Source organism: Oryctolagus cuniculus, chromosome 12, assembly GCF_051225735.1.
Source record: "Oryctolagus cuniculus isolate XC-2025 breed Fujian yellow rabbit chromosome 12, ASM5122573v1, whole genome shotgun sequence".
Taxonomy (NCBI): Eukaryota; Metazoa; Chordata; class Mammalia; order Lagomorpha; family Leporidae; genus Oryctolagus; species Oryctolagus cuniculus.
The window spans coordinates 102068693-102093031 of record NC_142878.1 but is presented as its reverse complement, the minus strand read 5'-3'; the positions used below and the strand labels follow the sequence as shown (position 1 = coordinate 102093031).

The 24339-nt window shown below is 51.1% G+C and overlaps 1 protein-coding gene across 2 annotated transcripts in view; it reads right to left on the bottom strand.

Annotated features, from left to right (window-relative positions):
* The window catches only part of SH3GL3 (SH3 domain containing GRB2 like 3, endophilin A3), a 160534-nt gene extending 136856 nt beyond the window's left edge, over window positions 1-23678 (bottom strand). Inside the window, exon 1 of one of the 2 annotated variants that reach the window (XM_008275276.5) lies at window positions 23313-23678. Coding sequence is in view for 1 of the 2 variants with exons in the window: in XM_051834254.3 (XP_051690214.1) it covers window positions 23313-23357 (45 nt within the window). In the remaining variant the exon portion in view is untranslated. The remainder of the gene's footprint in view (window positions 1-23312) is intronic. The other variant, XM_051834254.3, reaches the window with a different exon arrangement.
* Between the last annotated feature and the right edge of the window lie 661 nt (window positions 23679-24339).

The following is a 24339-nucleotide window of genomic DNA, read 5'->3' as shown; positions in this document are numbered from 1 at the left end:
CATCCCATATGGGCGCCAGTTCAAGACCCGGCTGCTCCACTTCCGATCCAGCTCCCTACTATGGCCTGAGAAAGCAGTGGAAGATGGCCCAAGTGCTTAGACCCCTGCCACTCATGTGGGAGACCTGAATGGAGTTTCAGACTCCACACTTGGGGCTTGCCCCATCCTGGCTGTCACAGGCATTTAGGGAATGAACCAGCATTTGGAAGACCTCTGCCTCTGCTTCTCGCTGTCTCTCTTCCGCTCTGCCTGAATCTGAAGAGAGAGAGAGAGAGAGTGAAAGTTCACTTATTCTTCTTTCTGGGCTGGATGATGGCACCACAGCTCCAGAAAGAGATTACAATGAGATCAAGGTGTCTATCGAGAGAAGAACAAGACTGCTAAAATTAAAGCCAGGACATCTGGGGAAAGCCAGCCTGCAGGCCGTCGGAAACCCAGACACCCAGAAGACAAATTTGAAAAAATTCTCTCAGAACTTGAACAAGAACTTAACAGGTTTGTTGAAGGAAAAGAAATTTGGAGAAGGAACCTGGGGAAGAAATGGGGGACAATGTACGTAACAACAAGAATTTCATAAGGATAGAACAGACTGCATCCAAACAAAGGCTCCTTGATGTCCAAAAAAAAAAAAAAAGGATGATGTAACTTGCAATCAAAACAACAAACAGAAAAGTAATGCAACACCAAAAAAATCTGCAACAAACACAGAGGCTCTGGTAAGTAAATCTTTACAAGACCTATAATACAGAATTAATGTACGTCATATATAAAGCTAAATCTGAAACAACAATCAAAAATGGAAAATACAAAAGAAACGCATGCCGTCAGCACTGCAGATGTTGGCGGAATCCAAATGGGGTGGCTCATGTCAGAGCCTAACAAAAGAAAGATAAAGCCCCGAGGTCGTGCAGGAGGATGCCGGAGAACAGGAACTGTGCCAGAAGACCCCAGGTGAAGGCCACGGCGGCTCACACAGAAAATGTTCCCCAAGGACGTCTGCCCGGCTAGCGCCTGTCCAGCCCTGGCCTGACGCCACCTTTGTCATTGCTCCTCACAGCCAAGGATAATTCGTTCAAAACAACTCCTAAAATCTCCCCCTCCTCTTGCCTCAGCGCCTGTGTACAGGCTCCTGGTTCACCATGGTGCACCTGCTGGGGAAACTCTCACTGGACAGACGTGAAATCAATAGGTACAAATCACAACCATGCTTTTTTTTTTTTTAACATCACTATGGCACACAGTTCAGAAGAGTGGCCATATCGACTGTCAGCAAGGAGATGGCAAGCAAGTATTCTAGAACATTATTGGAGAGAGGTACAATTTGTAGTGGAACCATCATTTTTTTTTTCTCAGGCAATAAATGAGAACTGGTTGCCCCATTTCATAAAGAAATTCTTTTAATGAGAAAATTAAATAGCACTCCTTCCCCCACCACAAATTTCAATTCCCCCTGCTGGTGGCTTTTTGCAAACTTTCTCTCTCTCTCTCTCTCTCTCTCTCTCTCTCTCTCTCTCTCTCCTTCCCTCTCACTCCCATTCAAGTAAAATAAAAATAAATAACTATTTGTTTAAGCACCCTTTGTATGGTGGACCCTAGTATCCTTTGAGGGTAAAGGAAAACACTGCTTTGATTCCTTTCACCAAGGACATTTTGCTGGGTTTAATGCAACTCAAGTCAAATGCAAATAAACCCAGCCCTTGCCAAAGTGAACAGTAGTGATGCGGCAGCAGGGAGGAAGTAGTTCCAGGGCGGCTCCAGTTCAAGATGGCAAAACCCACACATGACCAGGAATCCCATGTCCGCCCTGTCCCTGACCATCACAGCCCCCTGGCTTCTAACGTCAGCTCCAGCAAAACAATTTCAGCAAATTATTTCAGCGTGTTTCCACGTGCCGGGAGAGGAATTATTCCCCCTTCATTTGCAAAGCACAAAGGAGCAGGGGCCAGAGGAGAACCCAAGGGACCTCTGCGCAGCAGGGCCCAGTGCGCGTGGGTCCCAGCTGGACTCCGTTTTCAGCCCTAGAGCCGGACCCTGTACAGAGGAGGCCCAAGAGCCTCCGCAGAGCACCACCGTGTGACGGGAAAACAGCCACCTCCTGTCTGCGTGCCTCGGTTTTCTCATCTGTAAAATGGAGGCAGTAGCGTCATTACAGAGTTATGAGAAGTGGATGAGATGAAAACCCTGCAGGTTATGTCAGGTGCAGGGTTTCTGTTTTATTTTCAGAGCAAACATGATAAAAATGGATTTTATCAACAATTACAAGGCATCTCAAGGAGTTCACGGAAAATGTGCATTATCCTTTTGTGTTTTTATTTGTTTGTTTGTTTGTTTGTTTATTGGAGAGGCAGAGGGAGAGAGAGGGAGTTCCCACCTACTGGCATAGTCTGTAACTGCCTGCAACTACCCAGGCTGGGTGTGACCAAAGCCAGGAGCCAGGAACTCAATCCAGGTCTCCCACGTGGGTGGCAGGGACCTAATTATTTGAGCCATCACTGCTACCACCAAGGATCTGCGTTAAGTAGGAAGCTGGAATCAGAAGCCAGTGGGTACCCTGATGTGGGACACAGGCATTTAACTGGCATCTTTAACTACCAGGCCAAACACTCACGCTGCATTATCTCTGAAGTCCATTTTCCAAAAACTTTCTCAAGCACCCTTACAGAAATACAAATTGAACAGTGTAAAAACAAATTTATACCAACAGACTCCAAAGGATCAAAAAAATTAAAATAGCATAAGAGTAGTAGTATTATGGGAGTTTTTTTTTCCACTTCAAAAATATTCATTTGCGGGGCCAGCACTGTGGCATAGCGGGTGAGGCCACCGCCTGTAGTGCCAGCATCCCATATGGGCACTGGTTCGAGTCCCAGCTGCTCCACTTCCGATCCAGCTCTCTACTATGGCCAAGCACTAGCCCAAGTGCTTGGGCCCCTGCACCCACATGGGAGATCCAGAAGAAGCTCCTGGCTTCCAATCAGTGCAGTTCTGGCCATTGCGGCCAATTGAGAAGTGACCCAGCAGGTGGAAGACCTCTCTTTCTCTCTCTCTCTGCCTCTCCTTCTCTCTGTGTGTAACTCTTTCAAGTAAAATAAATAAACCTTTAAAAAATTACATTCATTTGTGTTAGAAAAATGTTTAAATAAATAAGAATTGAGGAGTGGGAGGCATTGTGGCGCGGTGGGTTTAGCCACTACTTGGGATGCCCACATCCCATTATCGGAGTGCGGGTTCAAGTCCTGGCACCTCTGCTTCTGATGCAGCTGCCTGCTAATGCATCCCGGGAGGTAGCAGACCATGGCCCAGGTGCTTGAGTCCCTTATCCTGGGACGGAGGTCCTGGCCCCATTCCTGTTGGCCCAGCCCTGGATGTTGTGGGCACTTGCAGATATAAGATGTCTTTCTCATTCATTCTCTCTCTCTCTCTCTCTCTCTCTCTCTCTCTCTCTCTCCCTCCCCCTGCCTTTCAAGTAGATTAAAATAAGTAAATAAACATTTTAAAAGAATGGAGATTATTTTAATTCCAAAAGAAACAAGTAAGGATACATTTTCATTTAAAGAGCTTTCATCTCGCATAACAAGGAACATGATAAATTCAGTCACACTGAGGAAGAACTGAAAGAAACCTAGCAGCCAATCAAGTAATCATCAAAGCCAACACTGCTCAGCAAAGTGGCAAGCACTCCCCCAAGGGCTGGATACTCATGGATTTAGTGAACTCGCGTCCCAAGCTGAGGGAAGGAACATTTATTATTATGTCCATTCTACAGATGAGAAAAGTAAGGCACCATCAGCAGCGGACCCAAGGTCACAGAGTGGTGTGTGGAGGACACAGAAGATATAGTCGCTACCCATGGCCCACTAGGATTCACCTCCACAAGCTAAACTCAGGCACCTTCAGCCTGGGGGCTTTTGTTTTATTTTTTTAAAGATGTATTTATTTATCTATTTGAAAGGCAGAGCTACAGAGAGAGAAAGAGAGAGACAGAGAAATCTTCCATCTGCTGGTTCACTTCGCCAAATAGCTGCAATGGCCAAGGTTGGGCCAGGGAGAAGCCAGAAGCCAGGAGCTTCATCCTGCATCCATGTGGGGTCTCCCACGTGGGTGCAGGGGCCCAAGGACTTGGGCCATCTTTTGCTGCTTTTCCAGGCAGGTTAGAAGGGAGCTGGATGGGAAGTGGAGCAGCCGGGACTCGAATCAGATCCCATGAGGGATGCCGGCATCACAGGCAGTGGCTTAACCCACTGTACCACAACACAGGCTGGGAGGAGGGGCTGGGAGAGGGTTACTTGTCCTAGCCCAAAGAACAACACTACCCCATAGGCTGGATGAACTGCAGGGAATATCGATGGCCCAGCAGCAGCCGCCAGCCAATGACAGGGCAGCTGGCAGGTGAGGGCTCCGCCTCCTGCCTCTGCTGTGGTGAGCTCGGGTCACCCCCACACAGAACTACCCTGACCGCCGGCGCACCTCTCTCCACTTCCTTCTCTTCCCTACTCCCTTGCTGGGTTTCCTGGGATTACCTCAAAAACAACAACAACGACGACCTCTACACAAATCCCTGTCTCCAAGGATTGTTTACAGAAGAACCCAAACCAAGGAACCGCAGCAGAGAGCCCAGCGCGGCCCCCACGAGGCTGCACCCGCAGTGTGAATGTCCTAAGAGGCGGCCCCTTCGGAGCCCATCCCTGGTGTGCTCCCCTTTGAAGGGTCCCGAAGTCACTGGCAAGTGCAGACTGTGCTGCGTGCCTATGTGCCATCTTAAAGGGCCAGAGACGACATGAGGCGTGAGTCCCCACCCAGCAGACCTTCTGCTGCCCAGGCACCCGGCAGAGGGCTCCCGATGGGTAGAAGGAGGGCCGCTGACCTGTGGGGATGAAGTATGACTAGTAGGGCTGTCAGGAGCCGAATTCCATTTTCTATCCCGGGCAGGAGGGCATTTATCGCAGGTCTTCTGCATCCTGAGTACTGTGCTAAGTGTCTCCATGCACGAGTTCAATAACCCTCACAGTGAGTTGCCCCATTGTACAGAGACGCAAACTGAGGTTTACAGAGGGAAGGGAAATGCTTACAGCCACAAAGCTATAAAAACGGCTGAGCTGGGAGACTCCCACTCTGTCTCTCTGCCTCTGAACCCCAGTTCTCAACCAACGCGTTATATAACCCCTGCTAAATGGTTACCATACTAAAGTCAGCATATGATAAACCAGATGCCCCATGTCCAGACTCTGCTACTGGACCAGCATTGTGGTGTAGTGGCTAAGCCGCTGCCTATGATGCTGACAGCCCACATGGGTGCTGGTTCAAGTCTTGGCTGCTCCATTTCCAATCCAGCTCCCCACTAATGCACCCGGGAAAGCAGTGGAAGATGGCCCAAGTGCTTGGGTCCCTGCACCCACATGGGAGACCCAGATGGATTTCCTGGCTCCTGGTTTCCACCTAGCCCAGCCCTAGATGCTCCAGCTATTTGGGGAGTGAGCCAGTGGATGGCAGATCGTCCTCTCTCCTTGTAACTCTGACTTTCAAATAAATAACTAAACTTTTTAAAAAATAATTTGCTACCTAATCCCTCATCCTCACCAGAGGCCTACAGGTTAAAATTGGGCATCCTGAATTTGCATAACACAGTATGCAAATACTGTGTCAGCTGCAGAAATGCATCAGGCCTTTGAGGTACTAAGCCCATTGTGCAGGTAAGAAAAGTGAGGCTCTGAACAATGAGCCTTCCCACAAGGTCTCTGCCAGCGCCAGTGCAGAAAGCCTAGCAGGTGCACCCATCTCTATCCACCTGGGGCTCTCGGGCTCCCCCTGTGGTCAAACTCGGATCTGCAGAAAGACACAGCCTTGTCCCTGCAATCCCTGGATGGCCATGCTCAGATGTGACCGTGGCTGGTCTGCAGCCTCCACCTGCTAGGAGCAAACCTGGTAGATGTCCTCCCACGTGTGCAGCCCCTTCCATGATCTGCAAGTTCTCCCAAGTCTTGCCTTCTCAGAGTGATCAAATCCTGTCCCTCAGGGTTGCTTTAGTGAATCAGTCCTCAATTTCTGTGCCACCCTTGGCACCTGTGCAAGCTCCCTCAGCACACCTTCACACCCATGGCTCTCACAGCCCACGACACCCCCAAAGGGCTCGAAGGGGACACATCAGTAGCCTGGTCAAGGAGCCAAGTATTTGTGCCTTAACAATCTATGCTGGAGGACGGGTGTTGTGGCACAGCGGGTTAAACTGCACTTGTGATGTCCACATCCCCCTCAGAAGGCCAATCCAAGTCTCGGCCACTCTGCTTCTGATCCCGCATCCTGCTGATGACGCAAGATGGCCCAATTGCATGGATCCCTGCAACTCACAAGAGAATTTCAGATGGAGCTCCTGGCTCCTGGCTTCAGCCTGGTCCAGCCCTGGCTGTTACAGCCATTTAGGGAGTGAACCAGCAGGTGGACGATCCTCTCTCTCTCTCTCTCTCTCTCTCTGTCACTCTGTATTTTCTAATAAATAAATCTTTACAATTTTTTTAATCTGTGTTGATCTTCCACTAGAACATTTCCTTAGTTTGATGCTAATCTCCAAATAATTCTTCAACTTGGGCAATTGCAGCCAACTTCCACTTCCCAAGAATCCTCTTTATGTCTCTTCAAGAGAAAAAGTGTACCATATTTCTTTAAGCGTGCAGGTCTGGCAACTCAAAAGGGTACCATCTGGCTGCTGTAATTTGTGCATGAAATTTCTGAAAAGCTGATAGGATATGTGCAATCCACGCTGGCCCCACTGGAAGCCAAAACAGTCCCCTGCTGTTGTGTGAAGCGACACGGGTTATCCGTGGCTGATCAGCTCCCTCCAAACCTGGCTCCAGATACACACACTTCATGGAAGCCATGCCCAGGAGGCAGCAGACACGGGAGCAGGACACCACCGCCGAGAACCGCTTTTGGGCCCTGGGATAAGTAAGAGAAGAGAACAGGCAAGGAAAGCAAGTGGAGGCGCTTTCTGAAGGAAGCCAAGGAGAAGGCGATGTGAGGGTGGGCAATGTGAGGTTGGAATCCGCAAGGGAAAAAGACAGCAGCGGAGGGACGCCAGGAGGGGAGTGCGCCGTGGCCCCAGGGAGGGCTCGCCAGGCAGAACGCCCGGCAACGAGCAAGCGAATGCCACTTCCTGAGTGCTCCTTCCAGATGAAGCCCACCCAGGCAAGCACCGAGCGCCCGTGACCCTGCTCCTGGCCCTCTGAGGGGTCTGCATGGCAAGGACCCAGTCCTGGCCCTTGAGGCCCTCTGGAGAGTGAACCAGCAGATGGAAGACCCCTCTCTCTCTCTCCCTCTCTCTCACTCTGTCTTTCAAATAAAATGAAAATTAAATGATTCATTAAAAGTTTTTTTTTTTTTTTTTTAAATACAGAAGCCATTCAGAATTCAGGAGCTGTAGAGCAACAAGCATTTGGCCCCTAAGCTGTAGTTTTCTATCCCCTAGGTTAGAGTAGCTGATATAACGGAGTCTACGCCGGTGACCTCTGGCTCAAATAAACAATGACATCACCTGATCTGTATGCAAGGATTCAAAGTCCCAGGGAAGAGACTAGAGGACAGCATAGCCTGATCTCACGCGATGGTGACATGGGCTGTCCTGGGTCCTGTTGTCCTGGGAAGACCCCAGCTAACAGCAGGGCCTTGAGCAAGCTTGGTGTGGCCTTGCCAGCCTCGGTTCCTGCCTTGGAGGAGGAAGCTAAGACGACTGCCCTTTGGGTGGAATTAGTGTGAGAGTGAAACCCGCTGTGTCTCTCATTGCTATGCTTTGCATAGCATCCAGCACTGCTGCCAAACAGGACTTGTTAGTCTCATGATCGGTACCCACGCGAGGGCGCGTTAGGCGACTGCCACGCATTTCCTAAAATTTTCAGAAACCCGAACGCCTAATTATTAATTTATAAAAGCCAAAGCTGGAAACAAAGTAAGTACCATAGTTAGACACAAAGCTAACGCAATACAGGAAATTTTGATGTTGAGGCAACGCCCCCGTTAGCTCTGAGGCAACTTTCCGATTGCTGAGGTTGGGAGCTTGAACCAGTACAAAGGGAGTGCAGGCACCACAAGTCCTTTGTCCACACAGTGGTTGGCTCTGAAGACTTGAGTGTCAGGACCACGGCTGGCAGCGTCTAGCAGGACAGCCCAAGAAGGAAGCCAAAGAACTGCCCTACAACAAATGTGTCATCACCCGCGTGTCCACGGCCAAGGCTCAGGCAGCAATGCAGGTGATGGGAAGAGGATTGATGCTTTTGGGGGAGAAAAGGAGGAAAAAGACACAGCCTAAAATTTAGATGCTGAGTGAGCTGTAGTAGGCCAGGCATGTGAGCGAGGGAGAGGGTCCCCAGTACAACGAAGGAAGCGAGAGTTTGCCCACCATGCCTCTGGGGGGCCCTGGGCAGCCCTGGAAGGAGACCTACAGGAGAAATTTAGACCGGTGGCCACAGGCACAGAGTTCCCTAAGGCGGTAGCTGCAATCCTTGGGGTAGGGACACAGAGGAGCGAGTATTTAGGAGGAAGAATCCACACAGGAACCATGGCTGGACGCTGAGACTGGGAGGATGAAGAAGACAGGAGCCAGTGAGGGAAGAAGCCATGAGAACATTCTAGAAGGGAGGACTGTGGGGGGCTGCAGGAGAGATGGATAGCGTGGGCCTCTAGTCTCCAATAAGGGTTGGGGGGATGGCTGCCAGCCTCAAAGCCACGGCCAGCCAGAGAACAGGGAAAGATTAAACCATCAGGAGAGCATCCCTACACAGTACACACACTCCCACACGCGCTCAGAAGGGTGGGCGAGGGTGGCCTGCAGCCAAAGCAGCGGGAACCACACACTGTTGCATCACTCACTCGCTCCCTATGGGCCCCCTGCAGGATGCCTGGGCCCTTGGCGTGTGAGAGTATAACAAGCGTACACACCACCAGATTCCAACAGGAGTTCACTTTCACTGGTTCCTCCTTAAAAAGTGATGCTGATGGCTCACATACCGCAAACCTTTCCTCTGTCCTACAGAAGATCGGTTTGCCAGCCCGGGCATTCACTCATTCTTGAGAAACCGCGTTGCTGACCCAGGGAAGGACAAGTGCAGAGGCCTCCATGATGGGTGAGACCAAGCCCTCGCTCTGAAGACCTGAGAGCACCCCTCAAACACTGGGAGGTGCTGGAGCAGCGCTGACACTTCCCCTAGGCTTTGTCTCTTAAGTTCTCTCATTTGCCAAAACAGTGAAAATAATGGAGAAGTAATGACTTCCGCAGGTTGCTGTGAAAATTAAGTGCAGGCCGGCGCCGCGGCTCACTAGGCTAATCCTCCGCCTTGCAGCGCCGGCACACCGGGTTCTAGTCCCGGTGGGGGCGCCGGATTCTGTCCCGGTTGCCCCTCTTCCAGGCCAGCTCTCTGCTGTGGCCCGGGAGTGCAGTGGAGGATGGCCCAAGTGCTTGGGCCCTGCACCCCATAGGAGACCAGGAAGAAGCACCTGGCTCCTGGCTTCAGATCGGCGCAGTGTGCCGGCCGCAACATGTCAGCCATAGTGGCCACTTGGGGGGTGAACCAATGGAAAAAGGAAGACCTTTGTCTCTGTCTCTCTCTCTCTCACTATCTAACTCTGCCTGTCAAATAAATAAATTAATTAACTAAATTAAAAAAGAAAATTAAGTGCATGTGCAAGTACTTAAAAAATGGAAACAGAAGGTGCCCAATAAGTGGAAACTCTCGGACAACAGCTGATATTGGTTTCATTATCCCCACTCAGGGACAGGAATACAGACTGCCAGGAGAGTTAGGTTACTCCCCCAAAGTCACATATTTTGACATTAAAAAAAGCTTAGTTTCCCCAACTCCAATTCCAACACACAACCAGCTCCAAGGCTATCGGCTCACCCATCTCCCAGCTGAGTACATCGGCACACACAGCTGTACAATGGCACAAACAGCATTCAGACCAGGCCTCCGCCTCTGAGGTCCACCACGATCGGTAGAGACTCCAACCTTGACTCACACGTCCATTCTCGCACCTCCTTCTCCGCAGGTTCCTTAAATCGGTCACTACAAGCAAAGCTCCAGCCTCGCCTCATTCCTTGCCAGGCTTTGCACAGCCACAGGAGGCTCCGCCTCATTTCCAAGTCTGCATGCTGTGGCTCTGTCCATTCAGCACCGTCAGATTCGTCTCCCGGCTTGCTAGCTCCCAGCCCGGATCCCTGATCGTGTCGCTGTGCCCACGGGATGCTAGTCAAGCTCCCTTGGGAGACCGACTCAACAGCACCCAGGCAAATGTGCAGTTCTCTTCTGTCCAACCTGCCTTCCCACAGGCTTCAAGAACAGCCCAAAGTGCCCCAAAGCTGTCTCGATATAGATCATGCTCAGCTCCTGAGCAAGTACTAGTCACACGATAGGAGAGCAGGTGTCACCCTTCCACCTCCCAAACCTGGGAAACAGGTCCTAGGGATGCACCCCTCAAGGAACGCGTGGTCATCCAAGACTCCAGAGTATAAACTGCCAACCACTTGGCAATGGGCGACATTAATGCACGGTGCATGGTTTTTGTTTGTTTTTTTTTTTTTTTTTTGGGGGGGGGGGACTGGCACAGGGTTTTAAAAATCAAAATTGTGAATATTTCAAAAGTAGAAAATTTCACATAAAATCTGGACTGGAAACATTCTCCCAAAACTCAAGAGGATCTCATCAAGCAATAGGCTAGAAGTGACGGAAGCAGGCCACTGAGGTCCCAACGTACCATCATCACTACTTGGCGGATGTTCATGCAACGTTAGCAGAGAGTTCTCAAGTTCCTACAGGGAGGCAGGCAGGGTTTGAAGGGCTTGGGATACCCTAAGGGATGCACAGAACAAGAATCATCTGATATCATACCCACCAACAAAGGACTTCACACTGGCTGGCACAGAGCACATCTGGGTTAGGGAAGATGGAGTGTATGTGCTGTCCCTTATTCCTCCCATGAACTACAACCAAAAGCCGTGGGCTAAGGCAGGGCCTCTGCATCACAAGTCTAACAAGCCTCGGACAGGCGGTGAGAAGGCACGCCGGCAGGGGACCTCAGGCCACACTGATGCGTTCTCTGAGTTTTATGTTTCCCTCACAGTCCTGAGACCTGGAGCTGAAGACGCTGACAACAGGGAAGTATCCCTGGGCACAGAAAAGAAAAAGCCCCTCCCGCTCCCACCAGCAGCACTGAGGTGTTCCTCTGGTTTCCCACGGGGGTAGGGGGTCATGGGAGGCCTGGTGGGGAGTCACGGCTGCCACCCCCCGCCCACTGCCTGGTGGCAATGATGCTGTCCCCTTCCGTGATATCAGTTTTGTCCGAGAAGGGAGCAAGTGGGCCGGCGCCACAGCTCACTTGGTTAATCCTCCGCCTCTGGCACCGGCATCCCATATGGGCGCAGGGTTCTAGTCCTGGTTGCCCCTCTTCCAGTCCAGCTCTCTGCTGTGGCCCGGGAAGGCAGTGGAGGATGGCCCAAGTGCTTGGGCTCTGCACCCCATGGGAGACCAGGAGGAATCACCTGGCTCCTGGCTTCGGATCGGCATAGCTCTGGCCATAGCGGCCATTTGGAGGATGAACCAACGGAAAGAAGACCTTTCTCTCTGTCTCTCTCTCTCACTAACTCTACCTGTCAAAAAAAAAAAAAAAAAAAAAAAAAACAAAACAAAACAAAAAACAAAAAACAAGGGGGGCAAGTGACAAGGAACCTGTCTGCCTCTCCCAATGGGGGCCTGGGTGGGACGCAGAGCTCCCCCTGCCCCTGGGCAGTAGGGAGAAGCCCCTACCCTGAGGGTGCACAGAGCCTGGAGGGGGGACCCAGAAGTTACAAGGCAATGCCAAACAAAACAGGCAAAAGTAGTTTAAATCAGATCCCAGGTGCCCAGATTTCAACTTAAAACAAAATCACTCCTCATGCCAAGAACCAAAAGACTTTAATTTGAATTAGAAAAATAATCAACAGATGACAACACCAAGATCAAAGAACCAGTGAAATTATCCCGCAAAGATTTTATTTATTTATTGGAGAGGTAGAGTGACAGTGAGAGAAGGGTAGAAGAGAGAGAGAGAGAGAGAATTTTCCACCTGCTGTTTCACTCCCCAAATGGCCCCAACCATCAGGGCAGGGCCAGGTTGAAGCCAGAAGCCAGGAACTCCATCCCAGTCTCCACCTGGGTGAGAGGGGCCCATGCACTTGGGCCATCTTCTGCTGCTTTCGCAGGCCAATAGCAGGGAGCTGAACTGGAAGTAGAGCAGCCGGGACTCGAACTAGTGCATGGGAGGGAGTGTTCTACACCTGCAGCCCACATTGCAGGGCCTGACTCCAGCTTCCCGCCAGCGCAGCTCCTGGGAGGCGGTGATGATGGCTCAAGTCAGTGGGTCCCTGCCACCTACATGGGAGAACTGCATTGAGCTCCCAGCTCCTGGCTCTGGCTACAGCCCCAGCCCAGCCAAGCTGTTGCAGGTATTCGGGGGAATGAACCAGCAGATGGGAGTGTGCTGGCTCACTCCCTCTCTTTCCCTCTCAAATTTAAAAAATAAATCCTGAAAAGAATTTATATCAATCCTACACAATCTCCTTCAGAAAACACTTCCCACTTCATTTTATTAAGATCCTATCATCTGATACCAAAACTAAACAAAGCAATGCAAAAACAGGACAACTAAAGACCAATTTCCCACATAAATATAGACACAAAAATCCATGGCAAATAGTAAGATATAGAACTCATCAATATTTAAAAAGAATTATACAATGTGACCAAGGAGGTTTTGTTCTAAGAACACAAAGCTGCTTCAATTTTCAAAAATTAGTTAATGCAATAAACTACATGAACAGAATAAAAAAAGAAAAAACCTTATCAACTAATATAGAAAAAACATAAGATTTGACAAAACTAATATCATTCATGATTAAAAATAGAAAAATAGAAACACAGGGGAATGCTCTCAACATGATAAAGAACATCTACTAAAAAAAAAAGAAAACTAAAGTTAATATTATATTAAATAGTGAAGGATTAACTAATTTTCTCCAACAGGAGGAAATACCACTCCTATCAAATAATGCTGGGAGCTCCTGCCCATGCAATAAGGCAAGAAAAGGAAGTAAACGTCACAACAGTTGGAAATACAGAAATAAAACTTGAACTACTTGCCTATAATAAGATTGTTTTCATAGAAAATCCCAAGGAATCTTAAGCAAAACTCCTAGAAGAAATGAGTTTAGCAAGGTCATAAGTCCACAAGATAAACTTAACAAAAGTCAATCATAGCGCCAGCACCATGGCTCACTAGGCTAATCCTCCGCCTGCGTCACCAGCACACTGGGTTCTAGTCCTGGTCGGGGCGCCGGATTCTGTCCCGGGTGCCCCTATTCCAGTCCAGCTCTCTGCTGTGGCCAGGGAGTGCAGTGGAGGATGGCCCAAGTGCTTGGGCCCTGCACCCCATGGGAGACCAGGAGAAGCACCTGGCTCCTGCCATCGGATCAGCGCGGTGTGCCGGCCGCAGCATGCCGGCCATGGCGGCCATTGGAGAGTGAACCAACGGCAAAGGAAGACCTTTCTCTCTCTCTCTCTCTCTCACTGTCCATTCTGCCTGTCAAAAAAATAAAAAATAAATAAAAAATAAAAAAAAAACGTGGAGACACACCATGTGCACCGATTTTAAGACTCAACAAAGTAAATATGTCATTGTTTCCCAATTGATACATATATGTTCAACACAATTTCTATCAAAATTCCAGCAAGACCTTTTGTATTGGCAAGATTGTTATATATATATATGTGTGTGTGTATATATATATATATATGGAAAGCAAAGGAACTAGAATAGCTAAAACAATTTTCAAAAAGAATAATGTGGGGCCAGCGCTTTGGTGCAGCGGGTTAGCACCCTGGCCTGAGGTGCTGGCATCCCATATAGGCGCCGGTTGGAGACCCGGCTGCTCCTCTTCCTGTACAGCTCTCTGCTATGGCCTGGGAAAGCAGTAGAAGATGGCCCAAGTCCTTGGGTCCCTGCACCTGCATGGGAGACTTGGAAGAAATTCCTGGTTCCTAGCTTTGGATCGGCGCAGCTCTCGCCGTTGTGGCCAACTGGGGAGTGAACCAGTGGATGGAAGGCCTGTCTTCTCTCTCTCTCTCTCTCTCTCTCTCTCTGCCTCTCCTTCTCTCTGTGTAATTCTGACTTTCAAATAAATAAATAAATCTTTAAATAAAAAAAAAAGAGTAATGTAGGACAAATCAATCTAATTAATTCAAGACGTAGATAGCCGCAGTCAGGATCAGATGGTATTAGCCAAGGGACAAACACACAGATCAATGGAACAGAACAAGAGAAGGCATGAATAGAGCCACACAAAGATGCTTAACTCATCGGAGAAAGGTACAGAAGCAGTTCAGCGGGGAGGAACAAATGGTGCTGGGGTAGAAGGACATCCACATGCAAAGAAAAGAACCTTCCGCCTAAGCAACTCTCACACCTTACCAAAAATTACTCAAAATGTATCAGAAAACACAAAACTATAAAACTTTTAGAAACAAGCATATGAGAAAAGCTTTGAGACCTTGGGCTGGGCAACACTGTTAAAGCGCCAAAAGCAAAAAGAGGAAAAGTTCTTACATTGTACTTCATCAAAATTTTGCTCTGTGGGGCAGGCCCAGAGATTAAGACATTGGTTTTATGGCAGCCACGTGCCATATTGGGGTACCTGGGTTCAACACCCAGCTCCTGACTCCACGTTCTTGTTGATTCAGATCCTGGCGCAAGTAACTAGGACCCTGCTAGCCACATGGGAGACTTGGATTGAGTTCTGGCTCCTGGCTCTGGCCCAGCCCACCTCAGCTGATATGGACACTTGGGGAGTGAACTGGCAGGTGGGAGTATCTCTCTCTCTCTCTCTCTCTCCTTTCTCAAAAAGTAAATATATTTTTAAAATTTTTTTGCTCTGTGACAGGCCCAGTTAAGAAGATGAAAAGACAAGTTACAGACTGGTGAAACACATTTGCAGTAAAGGACTAGTACCTGGAATATATAAAGAACTCACAACTCAAATACTTAAAAATTATACATCCAAGTAGAAAAGAGACTACAGGTGAACAGACATTTTACCTAAGAGAAGCTACAGAAAGCAACAAGCACATGGCAAGTTTTCAACATAACAATTAGACATGCCAATTACGAACACAAAGTCTTATCACTACATACATATCAGAACAGCTAAAATAAAAAAAATGGCAACAAATGCTGGAGAGGATGTAGAGAAATTGGAACACTCACACCTTCCTGGTTGGAGAGTAAAATGGCATGGCTACTCTGGAAAAGCAGCTGACAGTGCCTTTAAGAAGTAAGCATGCAACACGCATGACCCAACAGTTGCCCACCTGGGCATTCATCCCAGAGAAATGCAAACAAACATTCACCCAAAAGCCCATGCGTAATCCTTCATAGCAGCTCCATTCATTGTAGTCTAAAATCAGGAACAGACCCGAAGTCCTTCAGCAGGTGAATGACTGGACAGCTGTGCCACACCCATACCACGGAACGCTGCTCAAAGAACAAGAACAAACCACCGACAGACACGTCCACAACAGTAGGCTGAAAATGTAAAAATAATTTAAAAATAGGTTGCAGACGGTATCGTTCCATATAGACATTCTGTCACTGAGTATGGAGAACAAGTCAGCAGCTGCCGCAGTTGGTGGCAGGAACAAGAGAAATGCAGGTGGTTATGGTTACGAAGAGGCGACAAGAGGGGTTCCTGCACTGATGCGTCGTGTTCTGTACCCTGACTGCACCCACGCTCCTGGCTTTAGCACTGCACCCTAAGTTTTCAAGACGTGACCATTTAGGGAACCTGGGAAAAGAGTGCAGTGTTCTGAACTATTTCTTACAACTCATGCGAACCTACAATTGTCTCAAAATAAAAAGTGTAATTAAAAAATGTATGGGTTTGGGGCAGGCACTGTGGCATAAAGGGCTGGCTTCTGTCTGCAGTGCCAGCATCCCATATGGGCGCTGGTTCGAGTCCCAGCTGCTGCTCTTCCAATCCAGCTCTCTGCTGTGGCCTGGGAAAGCAATAGAAGATGGCCTAAGTCCTTGGGCCCCTGCACCTGCGTGGGAGACCTGGAAGAAGCTCCTGGCTCCTGGCTTCGGATCAGCCCAGCTCCAGTCGTTGAGGCCATTTGGGGAATGAACCAGCAGATGGAAGGTCTCTCTCTCTCTCTTTGCCTCTTTCTCTCTCTCTCTGTAACTCTGCCTCTCAAATAAATAAATAAATTTTTTAAAAATGCATGGGGTCATATAGGAAACCAACTATATTGAAGGACAGTTGTCCTTATTAAAATGTTTGTAATAGAGTAGAAAAAAAAAAAAAAAAACCACGAGTTCCGCACGAGACAGCTTCTAGGTCTACTTGAGTTGGGTGCCAGAGAAACTTCTTCTTAGAGATGACCTTTGAGCTGTGACGCTCCCTGAAGGACAAGAAGGAACCACTTGGAAAAGATCAAAGGGAACAGCATGCCAGGGCCGAGGGGACAGCCACCAAAAACACCCCAAGAGGGAAAGACCTCAGTACATGAAGGCAACTAAACAAGGCCATCGCGGCCTGAACATCATCGGGGAGACAGCAAAGTTCTGCAAGTCCACAGGCCAGACAAGAAGGCTGGGTTTTATTCTCTGCACAGCTGGATGCACCTTCCAGTAGAAGAATGACACGGTCAAAGACGCAGACACATGGGGCTGGCACTGTGGCATAGTGGGTAAAGCCACTGCCTTACAGTGCCAGCATCCCATATGGGCGCTGGTTCGAGTCCTGGCTGCTCCACTTCCAATCCAGCTCTCTGCTATGGCCTGGGAAAGAAGCAGAAGATGGCCCAAGTCCTTGGGCCCCTGCACCCGTGTGGGAGACCTGGAAGAAGCTCCTGGCTCCTGGGTTCAGATCAGCGCAGCTCTGGCCGTTGTGGCCACCTGGGGAGCGAACCAGCAATTGGAAGACCTCTCTCTCTCTCTCTCTCTCTGCCTCTCCTCTCTCTGTGTAACTCTGACTTTCAAATAAATAAATAAATCTTAAAAAAATACAGACACAGACACACCCTCCCTGTCTCTGGCCATGGGACACGCCATGCCACTCTGGGACTCTGTCAGCAGGAATGACATCACCAGAAACTAAATCAATGAGGCTGCCCGATCTTGGCCTGTGAATCTCCGCGCATAAATTTTTTCTTTGTATAAAGTGAGTTACTGCAGATGTCTCATTGTAGCGATGAAAGCTAACTACTGCACGTGATCAGCCAGGTGTGCTGTGTCCCCTGTCACCCTAGAAGAAGCAGAGAAGCACCTATGCAAGAGTGCCCGGGGCCCCTCAGGACTGCTGAACTACTGCAGGCCATTAGGCAGAAAGAGCGCAGGTGTGCCCTAGGAGAGATGACTCAGCCACCAGATTCCCTGAGGAGAGCTCAAGTCATCCAGCCAGAAATAGCAGCAGCGTCCACCTGGAATGAAGGGTTGCACAGCCAAGTGCTCAATGGCACCAGCGTCAGAGAGCAACCTACCCAGCGCCAGGGGAAAGAGGCCCTCACCCACAGGATTAGAAAGTCAGAGGCGGGGCCGGCAACCTGCTGCACCTGTGACACCAGCATCCCACAGGAGCATCATTTCCAGTCCCGCCTGCTCCACTTCCAACCCAGCTCCTGGCAGATGGCCTGGGAAAGCCGTGGAAGACGGCCTAAGCGCTTGGGCCCCTGCACCCACGTGGGAGACCCGGAAGAAGGTCCCGGCTCCTGGTTTCAGCCTGGCCCAGCTCCAGCCCAGCCCCAGCCATTGTGGGGCATTTCAGATAAATAAATACACATTTAAAGAAAAGCGCAGGGCTCACAGAGGTCACTGCTGCTGGGCCTGTGGTGACGACAAGCAGGGGTGACCCTGGGACATGCAAAGAGCAGGCCCTCTGGGGGCACATCTCCAAGAAGAACAAGAATGGTGGCCGTGCAACGCCCCCACCTCGCACCTGTTCTGTCCCCCAGTCCTTTCCATTATCCCACCCCCCTGCTTCTTTAAGCTTCCACTGCAAAGTAAAATCTAATTATATTATGCACATTTTACCTGCGTAGGATCCTCAGAACCTGTCGCCCTCCTCCTTAGCCAAACAAAGTAGTGTGTCAATCCTATGTATGGCCAGTCTCATTCTGAGTCCAGTATGCCAATAATCCTTCCCCAAATACCTCCTGACATGGCCCAGTCTCCCTCTCTCTTTCCCCCACTCTGCTTCTTCTCTCTCCCCCCTCCCCCTCTCCCTCTCTTCTCTTCCCCCCTCCCCCTCTCCCTCTCTCTCTCCCCCCTCCCCCTCTCCCTCTCTTCTCTCTCTCCTTCCCTCCCTCCCTTTCCCTCCTCCTTCCCCCACCCCCTCCCCCCCACACACACATTGACTTTGGGAAACATAACATACACTCAGTTTGCTAAATTAATCCGAAACGACAGGAGGAGGCAGACCCTGCTTTGAAATGGATTTTCAAACCAAATTCCGAGTGTGACTTGGAGATATTTTCACTACATAGAACACAACGTCACCAGTGGTAAGAAATGTTTGGATTACCTTGTATCCTTCAGATATTAGAAAAATAAGAATCGGTTTGGTTTGAGCACTTATCCCAGCACCCTAAGCTTAAAAAAATCAAATAAACCCACTAGGATTTAGGGATTCGTTTATCAAACAGTCCAAGTGGAAACAAGCAAAAATGTGTTCACTTTAATATGTCTTCTGATGCATGTAAGAGGAAAAACAAATCAGTGTGGGATTTTTGCAAAGTGCATTTCTATCATTTCCCTCTAATGAGAAAGTGAAACAAGAGACCTTAACATGCCTCCCTGGAGAACCTCATAATTTATAAAGAATATCCTTCGGCGAAGCACTTACCCATAAATGGACAGCCTGGACCGTCAGTGTTCCAGGGAACACATTCGGGCCCTGTGGAACACTGGCCATTTTTCTAGTTCAGGTATCAGAGAGAAAGAGGGAAGCGTTACCCAAAAAGCTGCGTTTGGGGTTTCCCGTCTCCCTGCTGTGTTGCCTGAGAGAGGTTTAAGGGCACTGCTCCATCAGGGCAGAAAGAAGTGGATTTAACCCAGAGCCAACCGTGATGGTTTGTCTCAAGAAAGAAGCAGCCAAATAGGAGCGATGCAACTGGTTCTGAGACTTGTATGGAATGTGGAAGAAGGCCCTGGAAGGTGGGGGGGGGGGGGGAATGGGAAGAACCCAGCTATTAACACAGTGAGCAGGACAAAGCATACTCGAGGTGTGGCCTGAGCCCCCTCCAACAGCAGTAACCACCGTCAAGAAAACTGTTACCACAGAGGCTTGACAAGTACACACCCCTGAGGTTAACCATTGGTCAGTCAACCACAGTCCCCAAGGAACCACAGCACAGCACGGCTGGGTTATTTGTATCTATTTCTAATAGCACAAGCTACGGCCCTACCACAAGAATAAACAGCTCTATCAAAAAGTCTTGCCAAGGCTGGCATTGGGCCTAATTGTCAGGATACCAGTTAATATCAAGATATCCCTGTCTGCGTCTGGGTTCAACACCTGACTCCAGCACCTGACTTGAGCTTCCCGCTAGTGTAGACCCTGGGAGGCAGCAGGTGACGGCACAAGTACCAAGCTCCTGCCACTCACGTAAGAGACCTGGATGGAGTTCGGGGCTCCTGGCTTCAGCTTGGCTCAGCCCCGGCGGTTGAGGGCCTCTGGGGAGTAAACCAGTGGCTAGAAGGCCTCTCCCTCTAGCAAATAAAACAAAAATAAATAAATAATTTTTAAAGGTCTTATCAAGAGAAAAACTATATTAATTATGCATTTGGGCAACTTGGGTTCTAGTCCCAAATGCTAAAGTGAAAAATTCATGTAACATTTTTTTTTACTAACTTTACATTCTTCTCATTTTAATTGACTCCTTCCTCTCTCCTTCTGGTTTCCACATGCTGCCAAAATGATGTAAAATCCTTGGAACGCACAGTTCCTCATTCTCCGTGATACTGTCCTCAGAGACAGGTGAGGCATTAGGACAGAGCCGCCAGTCAAGGTTGTAGGTAATTCTATCTTGCCTATTGTTGGGAAAAAATGATTTCAATTTGCCAGAGCCCTGGGTCCCTTACCTGGAAATTACCTATTAATCTCTGGGACAGGCATTTAGCCTAACAGTTAAGTTGCCCGGGTCCTGAGTCTGCGTGCCGGAACTCAGCTCCCGGCCCTAGGCTTCCTGCTAATGCAGACCCTGGGAGGCAGAGGGGATGGCTCAGGTCCTCAGGTTCCTGTCACCTAGGTAGAGACCTGGACTGAGATCTTGGCTCCTTCCAGGTTTCTGCCCAGCCCAGTGTGGAATGTTGCTTAGGGACTGAACCAGTGCATGGGAGATCTCTCTCTCTCTCTCTCTCTCTCTCTCTCTCTCTCTCACACACACACACACACACACACACACACACACCATCTTTGTCTTTCAAATATTTTTTTCGAAGATCATAACTAGGATGGTGATGCACACACACCTTATTGAGATATAATTCACATATCATACAAGTCACCAAGAAAGTTTCCAACCCAGCGGTTTTTAGTATATTCAGCGCTGTGACATAATCACAATGATCCATTGTAGAAGAGACACAACTTTTCAATCTTCCAACTCCTCATTGAAAATCAAGGCCCAGAGGAGTTCATGCCACATTCCCAAGGTCACACAGCTGCTCCGTGGTAGAGCCAGGCCTGAAACCCTGGGAGTCATTTAGCCACTGACGTCACCCGGGACTCCCTCCGCCCTGCCCCCCTGGGAAAGCTCTGGATGAGTTAAACCCCAACTGTAAAACGCTGCCTGGGCAGAACATCTGGCCTCTTTTATTAGCGTGCGTGCTCTGATTACATTAAACTCTGATTTCTCCACCAACTCTGTTGCATCGCAAGATGTCTTAGAAGGACTTCGAGAATGGATTAAAAATGTATCTGTTGGGCATGTTAGCCACCAGAGGCAGTGAGCACGCCCAGAGAACACCTGTGATCCCTTGTTTTCAGATAAGGTCTCAGCTCTTACAGAAGGGAGGAGAGGGCCGGCGCCGCGGCTCACTAGGCTAATTCTCCGCCTGCGGCGCTGGCACACCGGGTTCTAGTCCCGGTCGGGGCGCCGGATTCTTTCCCTGTTGCTCCTCTTCCAGTCCAGCTCTCTGCTGTGGCCTGAGAAGGCAGTGGAGGATGGCCCAGGTCCTTGTGCCCTGCACCTACATAGGAGACCAGGAGGAAGCACCTGGCTCCTGGCTTCGGATTGGCGCAGCACCGGCCGTGGCGGCCATTTAGGGAGTGAGCCAAAGGAAGACCTTTCTCTATGTCTCTCTCCCTCAATGTCTAACTCTGCCTGTCAAAAAAAAAAAAGGGGGGGGGGAGGAGAGGAAGGGGCCCAACTACCCTCTGTGAGTTTCCTTTTCAGTGGGCTATGAGTAGCTATACCAAACGCCTCACCCCCAGTAACTTCCAAGGGGTCGGATACCTCTGAGATTGGCTCCTGTGAGCCTATATCCAGAAAATTTTCCAAAGCAGATGTGCATCCCTGCCAGTGCTAAGGGAGCCAGAGACCCATGCCCAGCCGGCGGGGACCCTGGCCCTGTCCTGTCCACTGTGGAGTGCAGTTTCCTGTCTGCCCAAGCTAAGAGCACGCCTCAAAGCGCTTGTTGATTGCTCCTGCCATTAACACTGTAACACTCGCTGGCCCTGGGTTTCCACGACACTCATCTTTCTCTCTCCTGTATTCTGCCAGCTCCTTCCTCCTTGAATTGCTCTCCCTCCAAATTTCATTCATTCAACAAACATTTACTGAGTGGTCGCTGCTCACCCATTACTGGGCTAAACACTGTCTAGAAGTCTGAGCCTGTAATTAACCCACTGCATTTTTTTTTTCAGTGTCCTCTATGCTTCCATTTTGAAATCTCTATTTAGGCTGAAAATTCTAAAAAAATTTGTAGCACCAGTCTTGGCCTCACCCCGAGCCCTAGGCCGGGACGGTGACATCTGACCTTCCCAAATGCCCAAATCCAGGAGGAAACCACCGTCCACGCCCTCACTCAACCGGCCCCTCCTCTGGACCTTAAGTCCTGCCCAGTGCCCCTGTCCGCCCAGCGCCTCCAACCGGACACTGGCCATCACCAGGCCTCCTGGAAGGGGTGTGGGTGCGGGGGCAGCAGCGCATCTCAGCCGGGGACTGAAGCTAGAACAGAATGCTCCAAATTCTAGCCGCTTTTCACCGGCCAGTTCGTGGGAGAAGCAGGTGAAGACCTCATCACTAATGTACATTCCAAACAAAATCTTTCTACCTGGGTTCCAGCAAAATTGGAGCGGGGACAGGGGCTGGGAGTGGGCGGAGCAACAAACCCAGCAGTGCTGGTGATGAGCGGGTTTTGCAAGGCGAGCGTCTCCAACAACTGGAAGCACCTGCCATGTCGAACACACACACACACACACACACACACACACACACACACACGCCTGTTTTCCTGCCTCCTCTGCTCCGAAGACCCTTCTTTTGCCCCTCCCACTCTGTGGTCATTCTTAAGAGCGCACCACTTCTTCCGGGAAGCCCTCCCTGACGCCGCTGCGGCGCCGTCTGCGTCTCTGGAGATGTGTCTGGCCCTGTTTGTTTACGCGCGTGTCTCCTGTCCCCACGGCTGACGGTCAGCTCCCCAGCCCCTGGGCCAAAGCAAGCGAAGACGGCAGGGAGCCGAAGGGCGGCCACGCAGAGCCGGGCCCGGGGGTGCGCGGCGCAGACCAGCGGGGTCCACTTGGAGGCGCGCGCGGAGAGCGCGGTGGGGCCCAGCCCCGCGCCCGGAGCGCCGCAGCCCGGGAGGCGCCGGAGCAAGCAAGGCAGCCCGTGGGCAGCAGGACGTGCCCCCCCATTCCGGGATGCTCCCACCCGAGAGACTGGGGGCTTGAGCGAGGTCCCGGAGGCACCGCACTCCCAGTCCCTGGTGCGCCCGGGAAAGCCTCCAGGCCTCCCCACGCCCACTCTCTCTCCCGCGCCCCAGATCCTGCGGACGCCTCGCGCCCTCCCTGGGGGACCCTCTGCGACCTCCAGGGTCGGGCCGGGGGTCTGGGCTGCGAACGAGGAGGCGCCGGGGAGCCAAGGAGACAGCCAGCGGCCCCTCACCCACTTGGCGCGCCCGGAGGCGGGAAGAAATGGAGCTGCGAGAGAGCCCCCCTCCCAAGAGGAGCGGGAGCCCCAGAGGCCTGGCAGCTTCGGTGCCTCGGCCTCCCCAGTCCAGGCACCCCCCACCCCCACCCCTACCTGGCTGGCTTTGTGGAACTGCTTCTTCAGCCCGGCCACCGACATCGCGACTGCGCCTGGCCCGAGCCGGGTGGTGGTCTCGGGGCTCAGCCGGGCCACGCGGCCGCGACGCGCGGGGAGAGCGGGCGGCCGGGCCGGTCCCGGCGCCGCTGGGCTCCGCCGGGCCCGCCTCCCACGGCCACGGCCACGGCCACAGCCGCTGTCACACTCGCACACACGCGCGCACGCAGATGGCAACACGGTGCTCAGAGGCCTCTGCGCAGCCCATTGGCCAAGCCGCGGCGGTATGCAAATGAGGCCGCAGGGGCCGCCCACGCTTCATTGTTGCGTGGAGACCCCGAGGGCTGGAGCGGCCGGGAGGCAGGCCTGGCGTGGGGCTGTCTCTGGGGTGGGAGGAGCAGAGCCACGCCGGGCGTCGTGCGGCGCGCGGGCGGGATGCTTCTGCTTGGAGATTGTCTTGGGTTGGGGGTTGGGGGTTAGGGGTTGGTGATGGGGATCGCCTCTGTGAGCTCCTGGGGCTTGGTGCGAAACCCGCTTGCTCAGAGCAACGTCGCCTCCCTCCGGCGCGTTTTTGGAAGCAGAAGAGGGTGGGGAATGCAACCAGGCTGGGGGACCTGCTGCGGGACCAAGGGCACTGGGCGGCCCGGCTGCGTGCAATTTGCTGGAACGATTTTGGCCATCTGGGAACCCTGGAGTTCCGGGGTCATGTCTATTTTAATAAGTACGAGCTGGTGCGTTCGGTGGCCAGGGGCGTTCCCCGGGACACCGTCCTCCTGGCTCCCTTGCTAGCCCCCACCGGTGTGTCAGAGGCCCAGCGGGGACTCCGGAGCAATGCGTGGACCCAAGGCCAGCCTAGTCCCTGAACGTGGCCTCCAAGGGCCTGAGGGCTCACAGGTCCCACTGCTGGCAAGGCCTCCTGCCTCTGTCTGGACTCTCGCTGGCCCCTGTTGGCCCTGGACCCTGCGGGGGTTGCAGCTGTGCCTGGAGCCCACTCTGCTCTAACTGTCCCCGGGCAGGAGCAGAGTCC